The sequence below is a fragment of the Hyperolius riggenbachi genome, chromosome 11 (assembly GCF_040937935.1).
Source record: "Hyperolius riggenbachi isolate aHypRig1 chromosome 11, aHypRig1.pri, whole genome shotgun sequence".
Lineage (NCBI taxonomy): Eukaryota > Metazoa > Chordata > Amphibia > Anura > Hyperoliidae > Hyperolius > Hyperolius riggenbachi.
In genome coordinates, this window is record NC_090656.1 from 140,308,517 (window position 1) to 140,323,120 (window position 14,604).

A 14,604-nucleotide genomic window follows, 5' to 3' on the forward strand; every position below is an offset into this window, starting at 1 on the left:
ATCCCACTTGTGCCTGTGCAAGAAATGTGTGGCCCTCTGGAAAAATTACAAGAAATCTGCTTTGCTATGCAAGTAATTTATTTTGACTTCATTATTGCTTTAGGATTTACACAGAAGATATACTCACATACGCCGAACACGACCAGATGGAAATTGCTTTTATAGAGCGTTTGGCTATTCGTACTTAGAAGCTTTGTTGGATGGGGGTCCTGAGCTAACACGGTAAGCTGGAATTATGTTTTTCCCTGTATGCACTCCGACAGTAGTATGCTGCTGTAGCAGTTGTAAAGCAGACTTAACCCGGAATAAAATATTCTTTTTACCTATATTGGAAAATGGTTTGAACTTGTTATAGTTATTTCTGGAGCCAGTAAATTGGCCACCCCTCAGTTACATGATGTATTCAGAGACAGAAGCAAAAGAAAAGACAAGTGAGGGTTTTAGAACCACAAAGTATACAGAGAGTAAAATGTAGCTTTTAATTATAATTTAAAGGGACCCTGAGCTCAGGCTCAAAACTGAATATGGACTTACATGGGGTTTCCTCCAGACCCTCGTAGCTCGCCAGTTCCCCTGGCGTCATTCTGGCTCCTCTCCTTGTCCCGCTGGCGGTTCCATTAATTGGAAACTTCTGCCTGAAGTCGCCCATGTGCAATCCCGCCGCACACGCAACGCTTCATCACACCAGTAGGCGTGACTGTCCTGTGCATGCGCGGCTCAGTCTAGAGAACTGCGCAGGCTGAGGTCGCCTATTAACGGAGCTGCCAGCGGAACCGTGAGAGGAGCCAGGAGGACGCCGGGGGACCCTCACAGGCTATGGAGGGCAGGAGGAAGCCCCAGGCAAGTCCAAATCCCCAGGTAAGTCCAAGATCACCGCTCAGTTATGATACACAATATAAAAGTCCATATGTCACTTTATCCTGGCGTAATTAGCCTAACACAAATTTCCTAGCCCAAAAAATGGCCGCTGTGGCGCTAGCTTTATTCCGCCACGCCATCTCTACTGACATCTTTCTCAAGAACAGCATATCTAATTGATAGCTGCATGACACAGTACAGCTATCATTTGCATACCTATTGCTGGCCGCTATGCTACTAATATATCTGACCTACTGAGCCTCAGTTGATAAAGATCAATGTATAACTGGCCAATAAGGTGAGAAGGATGCTTACAGCATCAAAAAGGCTATAATGCACTGGATCTGTACATCATATGTTTTTAACTACCTTGTGTCACAACTATGTACGACTTGCAATGATTCACCTTTGAAGAAACAGCCATTTTGAGTTCCAGGAAACTTGCGTTGGGCTAATTACGCCAGGATAAAGTGATATACGGACATTTATATTATATTATGTATCATATCTGAACAATGATCTTAAATTATAATTAAAAGCTACGATTTAGTCGCTATATTTTGCAGCCCTAAAACCCCCATTTGTCTTTCCTTTGGTATGAGCATGTGTCAAGATTTTTTTCAGTTTGTGTCTCAGTGGTGAAGATTTTCCCTCCTTTTTTGTCTCTGTCCCAGAACTGCCGTGCTTTTAAAGTGTACATGAGGTGACATGATATGCCAAACATATTAATAACTAGGCTGTGTTTCTTTTTTTCATTTTCTTTTCCAAGCAGTTAATCTTCATGGCATGTGGCATAGAGACAGTTTCTCTCTTGCCAGACCCTTGCATTATAGCATAACCCCCACTGATAAGGAATTACAGCCATACAACTTTTTATCACACAGAACAACTTTTGACTGCAGGGGATAGGTAAAAAAAGGTCAATAGTTAATTCATGTATTTTAGCACTGGGATGCTTAACCACCCTGGCGTTCTGATTAAATCGCCAGGATGGCTGCGTGAGGGTTTTTTTTAAATAAAAAAAAAACTATTTCATGCAGCCAACTGAAAGTTGGCTGCATGAAAGCCCACTAGAGGGCGCTCCGGAGGCGATCTTCCGATCGCCTCCGGCGCCCAGAATAAACAAGGAAGGCCGCAATGAGCGGCCTTCCTTGTTTTGCTTATATCGTCACCATAGCGACGAGCGGAGTGACGTCATCGACGTCAGCCGACGTCGTGACGTCAGCCGCCTCCGATCCAGCCCTTAGCGCTGGCCGGAACTTTTTGTTCCGGCTGCGCAGGGCTCAGGCGGCTAGGGGGGCCCTCTTTCGCCGCTGCTCGCGGCGAATCGCCGCAGAGCGGCGGCGATCAGGCAGCACACGCGGCTGGCAAAGTGCCGGCTGCGTGTGCTGCTTTTTATTTCATCAAAATCGGCCCAGCAGGGCCTGAGCGGCAGCCGCTGGCGGTGTTGGACGAGCTGAGCTCGTCCAGACCGCTCAGCTGGTTAATAGACTGCCACTAAGCAGAGACAATAAAACATTAATTCTGCTTTGCAAATGTTTAAACATAAAGTAAAACTGGTTTATCTTTAAAAAAAATAGTCATTTTTAGGAGTAAGAGGATAGATACAATTGTTTTTCTCATCAGTTTTTCAGCTTGGGTTCACTTTAACCCTGTTTCTCTTCTCTGTGTCATCAGCCTCCATATGTTTCTTTGGTGGATCTGTTAAGGGCTACTGATAGTGTCAATGACTCTTCTGGTACCTAGTTTCTCAACAAATGGGTCCATATGCAATTCACATTTCCTCCTGAGTTTTCTCCTAGGAGATCATTTTTAATGTTGTATTTAAAGCGGAATATAACCCTGCATTTCAACTTTGCTCTAAAACATTATTTACAGCATATTATATGCAAAAAGCATTTTTTTTACTAGACCAGCATTGGAAGGGTTAAACACAGAGGTTTAAAGTTCCCTGGAGAGATATGCAGAAGTTCAGATTGTTACATTCTATTTAGTTATATGTATCTATTGAGAAATGTTACACACTCTTTAGCTGTCCTCCAACTCCTTCTCAGTCAGAGAGATGAGTCACAGTCAACACTTAGATACATTTATGTAAACAAAATCTATCTATGTCAGCTTCGGATGCGTCTGCAGAAATCTCCAGGAACTTTAAAGAGAATCTGTATTGTTAAAATCGCACAAAAGTAAACATACCAGTGCGTTAGGGGAAATCTCCTATTACCCTCTGTCACAATTTCGCCGCTCCTCGCCGCATTAAAAGTGGTTAAAAACAGTTTTAAAAAGTTTGTTTATAAACAAACAAAATGGCCACCAAAACAGGAAGTAGGTTGATGTACAGCATGTCCACACATAGAAAATACATGCATACACAAGCAGGCTGTATACACCCTTCCTTTTGAATCTCAAGAGATCATTTGTGTGTTTCTTTCCCCCTGCAGTTCTCATGCACTGAAGTTTCAGGCTGCTCTATTCTTCCTGCAAACAGCTTTGCCCTTGTCTGTAATTCCTCAGTATGTGAAAGCCCAGCCAGCTCAGAGGATGATTTATCCAGCTTGTAAAAGATAAGAGAGAAGAGAGAAGCTGCCCTAATCTAAATAATACACAGGCAGTGTGCATAGAGGGGCCTGGAAGGGGGAGTTCATAGCAGAACCACAACACTGAAGAACTTGGCAGCCTTCCAGACACAGGCTGACAAGTCTGACAGGGGAAAGATACATTGATTTATTACAGAGACTGTGATAGTAGAAAGTGCTGCAGTAAGCCAGAGCACATTAGAACAGCTTTTGGAACTTGTAGGATGATAAAAAACAGGATGCAATTTTTGTTACGGAGTCTCTTTAAAGCACTGTGTAACCCTTCCAATGCTGGTCTAGTAAAAAAGAAATGCTGGTTGCATATAATATACTGTAAATAATGTTTTAGAGCAAAGTTGAAATGCAGGGTTATATTCCGCTTTAAATACATTTTTGCAATTGAAAAGTACTAAAAAGTAGATAAAAAGATACTATTAAAATTATTTTTTGTATTTTCTTGCTTACTAGGGGTTTAAAATGCATTTGATTGACAAGTTGTCCCTTATATTGTAAGCCTTTGGCAGAATCCTCCCTTCCCTAGTGTATTTTACATGATCGTGTGCTCCTTTCCTTTGACAGCCTCATATTTACCAGCCCAAATCGCATAATCATGTATTTTGTATCGTTTGCCTTGTATTACTTTGTCCTATGATGTATAACCTTGTTACATCTGTCATCCTTTTGTATCATTGTATGTATTGTCCAGCGCTGTATAATATGTTGGTGCTTTATAAATACAATAAATAATAGTAATAAGAAGTTGTAAAAATATTATGTAGGAGAAAACTCAGGCACAAAAAGTTATTTGCATTATTCCTCACATTCACACTGTAACTAGCTCTTGCCATCTCCGACCCAAAAACATATCTTGCATCTGACCTTTTCTTACTCAGGACACAACTAAAATGTTAATACATGCTCTTATTATATCTTGTCTGGACTATTGTAACATACTGCTTTGTGAACTACTAACTGAATGACACCTCTCCAATCTGTACTGAACTTGGCTGCTCATCTCATTTATCTTTGTTCTCACTTATCCTCTGCTGCTCCTCTCTGTCAAGCTTTTCATTGGCTACCAATTAACCAGAGGATCCAGTTCAAACGCTTAACGCTAACTTACAAAGCTCCCCAGTACGGCGCATGCGCGAATAAACCGCGCATGCGCCATACTGTTACTCCGGCCGCCTAGATGACGCGAGGCGGCCGGCGTGATGACATGAGATGTGACATGTGACATATGCAGAAGAGAGAGACCGACACTCGGGCCAGTGTCGCCGGAAGCCGCCGGGCAGCCATTTCTGGGAGAAGGCCTGAGAGAAGAGCCAGGACGCCGTCGTGGGACCTCCTGACCTACACTGGGCTGCAGAAAGCCCAAGGTGAGTACCATTTTTATTTTGAGCTCGGAGTCCCTTTAAAATGTTCGCAACAGTTTCTCTTTATGGATAGGGAAGCCTCTAGAGGCTTCCCACGCTGTCCTCTGGTCCCCTGCCGCTCACAAGAAACTTCCTTAACGGACTTCCAAGGCTAGGGGCAACAATCTATGTTTACTCACCTGGGGCTTCTTCCAGCCCCTAGCAGACATTTTTGTCCCTTGTCGCAGCCCTGGTCCTCCTCGGTTTCCCTCTGGCCGCCCGTAATGATTGGCCACCCCTGGTGAGTAAACATATAAACATAGATTGTTGCCCCTCGCCTCGGAAGTCCTTTAACATTAGTGCCGTGCTCCTCTCCTGGCGTGGCCTGCCTGCTCATGTAGGAGTGTCTCCGGTTTACTGCGCAATAGTACAGACACACTCGTACCTGAAAAGGTGTGGTTGCGATGTGATTGACAAGCCATTGACTGTAATCTTCTGGGTAGCCAGTGCTCGGAGACGGGGACTGGAAGATGGTGTGGGAACCCTCTATAGGATCCAGAGGCTTCCCTCTTCTTAGGTAAGTATTTACTTTTTTTTACTTTGTGACACCTCGGGAAGCCTCTAGAGGCTTCCCACGCTGTCCTCTGGTCCCCTGCCGCTCACAAGAAACTTCCTTAACGGACTTCCAAGGCTAGGGGCAACAATCTATGTTTACTCACCTGGGGCTTCTTCCAGCCCCTAGCAGACATTTTTGTCCCTTGTCGCAGCCCTGGTCCTCCTCGGTTTCCCTCTGGCCGCCCGTAATGATTGGCCACCCCTGGTGAGTAAACATATAAACATAGATTGTTGCCCCTCGCCTCGGAAGTCCTTTAACATTAGTGCCGTGCTCCTCTCCTGGCGTGGCCTGCCTGCTCATGTAGGAGTGTCTCCGGTTTACTGCGCAATAGTACAGACACACTCGTACCTGAAAAGGTGTGGTTGCGATGTGATTGACAAGCCATTGACTGTAATCTTCTGGGTAGCCAGTGCTCGGAGACGGGGACTGGAAGATGGTGTGGGAACCCTCTATAGGATCCAGAGGCTTCCCTCTTCTTAGGTAAGTATTTACTTTTTTTTACTTTGTGACACCTCGGGTACACTTCAAAGTGCACCTGAACCTTTTTTCTTTCCCCCTTAAAGAGAAACCATAAACCAAGAATTGAACCTCATCCCAATCAGTAGCTGAGACCCCCTTTCCCATGAACAATCTATTCCTTTTCTCAAATGGATCATTAGGGGCATCTGTATGGCTGATTTTGTGGTGAAACCCCTCCCACAGTGTGGTGTCAGCGCCTCACAGCTCTGAGCTCCTGACATCACACTGTGGGAGCCTTGTTAAACGCATTGTGGGAAATAACAGCTGTTTCCAACTGTCACAAAAAGCAAGCAGCAGCTACTTCCACTGGCATCACCTGTCAGCAGTAAAAATGTCACCATGTGATAAATGTCTGAATGTAAATCAGGGAGGGGAAAGATTTTACAATTAGCAAACCCTGACTAAATAATTTATACATATTTATTGTAAAAAAAAATAAATCACTTTTTTATTAATTATTTTCAATGGAGTGCCTCTTTAAGTTACTTACCTCAGTAGTGTGAAACCTCTAGATTGGTGGGTCCCAGCCTTTTCGAAGTCACACCACATCACTCAAACATTCCGATCTCCATGACACATCACATATGCATAATTGAAAATACTAATAATAATCATGAAATGAATGTAAAGAGTGCATTTTCCTGAATACGCTTGAAAATGAGGCCTAGAACCTTTCAGGAATGCAAATAAAGAGAATTAGTAGGACAGCTGGGCCTGATAAGAAGCTCAAAATTTCTGTAACTGGCCTAACTTTCAACAAACGCACCATAACTTAATTTCTATATCAATGAGGCAAGATCTAATTTTTGGGTGCTGGGTGGTGATAAAGTCATGCTGTCTGGTGGTGCTGGATGGGGATAATGTGATGCTGGCTGAGGGTGCTGATGTGGTGCTAGGTGGGGATAGTGTAATGCTGGCTGTGGGTGCTGGGTGGGGATAATGTGATGCTGGCTGGGGGTGCTGATGTGGTGCTAGGTGGGGATAGTGTAATGCTGGCTGTGGGTGCTGGCTTGGTATAATGTGATGCTGGGTGGGGATAATGTGATGCTGGCTGTGGGTGCTGAGTGGGGATAATGTGAAGCTGGCTGGGGATAAGGTGACGCTGTCTGGGGAAAATGTGATGTGATGCTGGCTGGGGGTGCTGGTGAGGTTATGCTAGGTGGGGATAATGTGATGCTTGGTTGGGGGTTGCTGGGTGGGGATAATGTGATGCTTGCTGTAGGTGCTAGGTGGGAATAAGGGTGCGGGGTGTGTGAGGAGAAGCAGGTGAGGCTGAGGGTGCTGAGTGAGTGTGCCGAGGCAGGTGAGGTTGGTGTTTTGGTAGAGGCAGGTGAGGTTGGCTGGGTAGAAAAAGACAGATGGGTTTGGATGAGCAAGGCAAATGAGTGTGCTGGGTGGAAGATGAAAAAGTACTAGTTGGGGAGAGGCAGGTGAGGTTGAATGGGCAGAGGCAGGTCAGGGTAGGGTAAAGCTAGCTGAGAGTGCTGGGAGGAGGCTAAGGGTGCTAGCTAGGGATGTTTGTTTCTTTTTCTGGGTGGGGGGAGACAGGTGAGAGGGCTGGGTAGTGCAGAGGTGGAAAAGGTGGGACAGTCGAGCTTGTTCAGCTAGCACCATGGGAAAAGAGAGCACAGCACATCCTGCAGTTGTACAGCGTTAAATAGGCTGCAGTGACTCATTCAATCACCCAGCAACTTCAAACAACGTGCTTTCCTCCAGTCTGTAGCGTGCTTTCCTCCAGTCTCCCTTCGCTCCTCTTCATCTTCCTCCTCGGCCTCGAATGAGACCATTTTCATAGTGCTGTTGTAATTAGTAAGACTACAAAAAATAGTTGCTGGACTCTGAATTCTTGGTCTCTGGATGCTTTTTTTTGTAGTCCCAACAATAGGACTACAGAGATGGAGCCAGAGCGGCAAAGCGGCAACACATTAGTGTTGTTCAAATCTGGGTTTCCTTATTTCGAAACCTGGAAAATGCTGTTAAAAGCACTTCAGCACCATTACTTGTGGAGAGAATTCTGGAACTGTGTTCTATATTGCGCTTCGAGTAACTCCTCTGTTTCAGCTCACCATTCCAGCAAAGGGTCCCTCTAAACGTATTCAACTCACAGCAGTTGAATAAGTATCTTTTGGGCAAACGTCCTGGCTGTAGACACATGTATCACAACTGGGCATGTGCAAGTACAGTCCGCGCTTGCCCAGTAGAACAAAGCCGCTTGTGTATGTTCCTTTTTCCTTTGTACACCAAGCTTCATTCTACTGGGCATGCTTTTCTTGCTGATGCCCAGTCGGGATTAACTCATCCATGCCTGGGAGCGTAGGCTGAATATGGTTTGTTGTATTGAAGCAGAGAGGTTGACCTGACACTACATGTGTTGGCTCGGGCCTTTCTCAGGTGTACCGATCCCAGTCTATTGGCCTTAAAAATAATCCACCCCCAGTAAGGGACATCATAGTTGTATATAAAATACAAATATCCCTATAATTTTAGTGGTGAAAATTACCACTATAACATGTAATACCGTATTTTTCGCCGTATAAGACGCTCCGGAATATAAGACGCACCCAGGTTTTAAGTGCAAAAACCAGGGGAAAAAAGAATTCATAGTAAACCTGGTGCGTCTATATTCCAGGAGGGTCTTGTAGGTGTTCTACCCCAATTAATTTCCTCAGGAGTCCCCCATGTGCCCTCAGTGTCTCCATGTGCCCTCAGTGTCCCCATGTGCCCTCAGTGTCCCCATGTGCCCTCAGTGTCCCCATGTGCCCTCAGTGTCCCCCCCCCCCTTGTCACGTATGTGTCCTTAGTGTCTCCCATGTGCCCTTAGGTGTCCTCAGGTGCCCCCCGTGTGCCCTTGGGTGTTCCCAGTGTGGCCCCCAGGTGTATCATATGTGCCCTCAGTGTCCCCCATATGCCCTCAGGTGTCCCCATGTGCCCTTAGGTGGTCCCAGTGTCCCCCATGAGCCCTTATGTGTACCCAGAGAAATGGTGCAGCAATCTGAGCTCAAAACTTCCTCTCTTCTCTAAAAGATCAGCAACAGCATAATGACCCCAGCTCCCTGTGTGGTCCGCTCCCCCTTCCCCATGTAAATAGTCTGACGGGCGGCATGTATGTATAGAGTGGCCCCCAGATCACTGCCTGGCACCCCATGCGTCAGCTTGCCCAATCTCCTCTCCCCGCATCTGTGCGCTCACCCCCGCTGATGTGTCCGCATTCACCCCCCCTGCTGCCGCTGATGTCCGCTCACCCCCCGCCTGATGTGTCCGCTCACCCCCCGCGCTGATGTCCGCTTACCCCCCGCGCTGATGTCAGCTCACTCCCCGCCTGATGTGTCCGCTCACCCCCCGCACTGATGTCCGCTCCCCGCCGGGTGTCAGGCTCAGCATAGTGGCAGTTTTACTCACTTTAGCCGCTCTCCGGGAATGCAGACCTGGTCTCCTCTCGTCACCCCTCTAGTGATGGCTTTCATCAATGACGCGTATTATAGAAGCCATCACTAGAGGGGCGGCGAGAGAGGAGACCAGGTCTGCATTCCCGGAGAGGCTGAGCGGCTAAAGTGAGTAAGACTGCCGCTATGCTGAACCTGACACCCGGCGGGGAGTAGACACAATCAGCGTGGGGGGTGAGCGGACATCAGCACCGGGGATGAGCGGACATCAGCACGGGGGGTGAGCGGACATCAGCACGGGGGGTGAGCGGACATCAGCACGGGGGGTGAGCGGACATCAGCACGGGGGGTGAGCGGACATCAGCACGGGGGGTGAGCGGACACATCAGGCGGGGGGTGAGCGGACATCAGCACGGGGGGTGAGCGGACACATCAGGCGGGGGGTGAGCGGACACATCAGGTGGGGGGGTGAGCGGACACATCAGGCGGGGGGTGAGCGGACATCAGCGGCAGCAGGGGGGTGAATGCGGACACATCAGCGGGGGTGAGCACACAGATGCGGGGAGAGGGGATTGGGCAAGCTGACACATGGGGTGCCAGGCAGTGATCTGGGGGCCACTCTATACATACATGCCGCCCATTAGACTATTTACATGGGGAAGGGGGAGCGGACCACACAGGGAGCCAGTGCAGGGAATCCCCGACGTGGCGGCGGTTCGTATCTGCAGGCGTTCGTAAGTCGGGGATTCCCTGCATTTGCCGTATAAGACGCAGGGACTTTTTCTCCCCATTCTGGGGGGAGAAAAAGTGCGTCTTATACGGCGGAAAATACGGTAACTAAATAAGTATACTACCGTCCATTTTATTCAGTGGTGCTGAACTTTCAGTTCATGTAAACAAATGTAAATGTTTGCTTTCCAGGCCGGCTGTTTTTTTATCTGTTGCCAAACTGTTTTATTCTGCATGAATTTGAAGAATTGTTTCAGACCTTAATTTTCCGCTACTGTTATGGCCTCTCTTATCTTTCCCTCTCTCCTTTGTAGGTTTAAGGAAGTGTCTCTGCGCAGTAAGGAGGAGCTCATTAAACAGGGCTTTACAGAGTTCACTATAGAAGATTTCCACAATACGGTGAGTGCCATCAGTGATAAATGATCATGCAAAAAAGTTTGCCTAACTTCCTTATTGGTTTCACACAGGTGGAGGAAGTGTGATCTAGGCAATCACTAAACAATTAACATAGCCGATTTAAGCTGTGATTTGCTAATCCCACTTTGTGGTTAGGGGTTAATGGCTGTTTAGAGAATTTTTTGTCACTATTGATAAGCAAGTCTGTCATCATTTGTCTCTTTATAACCTCATACATAGTGTAGAGATACCCGATCGATGACCTGTGACACGCAAGCGATCCGCCCAGCGGAACAACTCGCCCCTAACGACAGTCTATTCCTTTGTGCACACCACTCCCCTGCCCACCGCCTGACAACACGCACGCACCACTTCCTCGTCCCTCCACCCCTCCGCATAGCAACAGTATGTGCCATTGGCTACAAAGCCGACTCACACTTGTGCAACCTGGCCCAGGGATTTCACTGGTGACATCCATCAAATACACACAAAATTTGGTAGACAAAAAGGAAGTTGCAGGGCATGCTGGGTTGTCCTTTTTTGCTTCTCTACTTCCCCCTCAGACTTAACTAATTCAGCCTGATTGGCTGAAGCCTCTTTCCCTCCGGTTTTCCCGTCCCACACTTCTGTTCCTCTCTGAAGGATTTTCTCCTTGTTGGTTTTTTTTTTTTTTTTTTCCTGTAGAAAATCACTAAAATCAAAACGTGGACAGTGCAATGCTTATATTATATATGTAAGTAGAGCAAGTATTTATCTACGTATGTGTTTTTTTTCTGAGATAGTATGGCTGACAGCTCCTCTTTAAGAGGTTAAAGAGGAGCTGATACACGTTTACCAGGAAAATTGGAAACGCTACTTCCTAAAGAAAGGATGACAAAGAAACTGTTCAAAATATGGAAGAAGTTTATAATTAATACGTTCACAACACATGAAATTCAAAAGATGATGAACCCCTTTAACCAGTTCACCCCCAAGGGTTTTTACTCTAACGGACCAGAGCAATTTTCACTTGTCAGTGCTCCTCCCTTTTATTCCCTAATAACTTTATTACTACTTATCACAAGAAAATTATCTATACCTCGGTTTTTTTGCCACCAATTAGGCTTTTTGTGGGTAGTACATTTTGCTAAGAATTTTTTTATCCTAAATGCGTTTTAATGGGAGAAAAAAAAAATAAAAAAAAAAGAATTATTTCTCTGTTTTCAGCCATTATAGTTTTAAAATTAAACATTCTCGTGTGGTTAAAACAAACACATTTTATTTGCCCAGTTGTCCCGATTATTAAACCGTTTAAATTATGTCCCTATCACAATGTATGGCGACAATATATTATTTTGAAATATAGGTGTTATTTTTCTGTTTTGTTTTATTTGTTCTGGCCATAATTACAAGCCCCTATATAATAAATTAAAATTAATCTTCCCCCATAAAATATAGATTAAAAAAAGCTGAGTCCCTAATGTCAGGAACCGGCCCGCGGCACGCCTGTGTATACGGTTCCCGACTGCGGGTTTGACCAGATCAAGCGGGGAGCAGCCTTATTCGAGCTACAAACAAGGCTGTGACCCCTAAAAAGCTTCTTACTGCCACCATCAGTTGCTAGACACGTCAACTCAGCTGTCGAGTGCTCAACACGCAATCTGCGTTTTCGTATTCGGGTCAGCTTTGCGCTTAGGCCGAATACGGGAACGCCACGCACCCACACACGCAGTACAGTTGTACAGTAACACAGCACAAACAGGCACTGACAAGTTACACTGTCGTGCAGCAAAACCACTAACAGTCGTTCCGAACGATACTGTTAGCCACTCCTACTCTGCTGTCGAGCGCAGAAGTGACCCATACACACAATGCAATTACAATTTCATATGGTAGTGTTGCTCAAGCATACAATTAGGCATGGACTTATACATAGCTACACTGCAGTCTCCTCTAGGCTATGAGTGTTAGTTTAGTACAGCAGAAGTCAAGCTTACTAAATAATAATTTAATATTCCAGGAAAAAAGTGGAACAATGCAGAACTTAATATATACAAAAGATGTATAAAAACAAAGTAAAAAAGTTACAAAGTAAAGGTTACAAGATAAAAGTTACAAAAATACACACAAGGATATTTGCGTAAAAATAAACGGGGGAAAAAGAGAACGTTACCAGCTTAAGTTAGAACGTCGTTTGACGGGAGGACGCCGTTTGTTCGACCAGGAGTCGTGATCATCTCTAGCTGTGCGCTACCTCCAGGAGAAGATACCTGTGACTGTTCTGGACCACCTTAAATAGTCTGAAGTGTCCCCCCGGGGCATTTAATGTCCAGCCCCCAGGAACTAATGCAATTTCCCCGTTTGTGACATCACCGAACGCTTGTCATAATCTTCCTGTGATATGCGAACTTCAGAGTTCCTGTTTCAGCTTTTTGAAGGTTGCAGATTTCACAGGTAAGATTGTATCCTGAGAACAAGTATCCTGTTTACACTTACAGATTTCAAAGCAATTCCACTTCCAGCCCACTATTCAGACTAAGAGGTAGCCGAACGCCTGTGTGGGCTTCAACCTGGTCGGGTAAATGTCTAAGTAAGTGTTTCCTGGCTAGTGGCTAGGTAGACAGTTCCTAATTACTGTCCAGGTTCCTTTGCCTATTGAAGGTGACTGGTCTATTCAATGAAGACAATGGCAGTTCCCTTGATCTCTGCCCTGAATGCAAATTTAATCTACATACAGACATTATCCAGGTGACACCTTCCAAAGGCCAGACTGGCTGACATACCTACACCTCTGACAAAATATACATCAGATAGAAAAATGAAAGAAATATGTTCCTGTTATCTTTACATCATCAGCCTCAGAACTAGCTGCTAAATTCCTGACACCTAAGGCAACTATTTATTTATTTTAGGCTGATTTTTATTTACAGGTGTTTTTTTTTTGGGGGGGGGGGGGGGGGGGGTTGGAAGTGTAATTTTATTAATTTTATTAATAGTGTGTATGTACTTGTATATGTATGTGTAATATACTTTTTGGCCACAATATGGCGCTAGTGAACACTCTCCCGTATAGGAAGTGATCACTTTTTTTTTTACACTTTATTAAACTGTAACAGTTCCTGTTTTTATGAATGGACGCGGCCGCTGTTTGTGGTCGCGTCCATTCACTCCAGGCAGTGCGATTGGGTAGAGGACCGCTCGGTCCTCTTCCCCAATCACTCAGCACGGGATCTCGACGGTAATGGCGGCGGTAGCGGCGCGCACACGTGCGGAGCGGCGGCGGGAACGTGCGCCGTATTAAAACGTCATGTTGCCATTAACAGGCAAAAGCATGACGTTTTAATACGATACATTGCCGTTAAATGGTTAAATATACCTCATGGTCAATGGTCAATAGTTCATGTATTTTCAATTAGGGACACTTTTTAACATTCATTCTACTTAGTAAATGTTTAAATATAAAATACAACCAATAGGATATCTTAAAAAATTACCTTTTAGGAGTAGGGGAATACATACAATTGTTTATCTCATCAATGCATTTTCACCTTGGGTTCACTTTAAGGCGAGGGCATCCCTCTTCCAAATAACACATCAATGAAGTGCTTCAACATTACCAAGTATGGGAAGCGCTTGAAGCCCATGAAGCTCACTTCCCATTTACCCAGGTATAAGTTTGCCATGCTCGGTGCATATTGTGCGCCCATGGCAACTCTGGCTTTCTGAAGAAAAAAATCATCCTACAAACCTGAAACAGTTATGATTTAGAACAAAGTTTATGCATTTAACTAGTCAATATCTGTAGATGGAATAGTCCTAATAAGAGACCATTGCTTCCATACCCTTTACATGCTGCATCTTCTCAGTGGATCAAAATATTTCAACTAGGGCAAATCTATACTCTGCTTCACCAATCTAGAAGTCTTCTAACTTATATGTCCTGTTAATAAGACCCATATCATTTTTCACAGATTTTGTCATAGTTTTGACAGCGGATCAAAATTCTGTTATGGCCTCCAGCACATGTGTTCTAGCTTTGCTCGGTGAAGGGTGCTGACATGCACTTCTGCACTTCCTCTGCTGATGCTTGCATTGGTTCTTCTGGCTGTTTTGAAGCAACTGCTGCCAATGAAGTCAGTTTTGTATGCTGCAGTGTTATGGCGCTAGCTGGTCTCTGGAAGCAAATACATTTA

At 45.3% G+C, this 14,604-nt stretch overlaps 1 protein-coding gene across 1 annotated transcript in view; it reads left to right on the forward strand.

Moving 5' to 3' along the window:
* Nucleotides 1-14,604, forward strand: part of OTUB1 (OTU deubiquitinase, ubiquitin aldehyde binding 1) — a 51,517-nt gene that overhangs the window by 24,148 nt on the left and 12,765 nt on the right. Inside the window, exons 4-5 of the mRNA XM_068260725.1 lie at nt 104-222; nt 10,351-10,435. Of these exons, the coding sequence (XP_068116826.1) occupies nt 104-222; nt 10,351-10,435 (204 nt within the window). The remainder of the gene's footprint in view (nt 1-103; nt 223-10,350; nt 10,436-14,604) is intronic.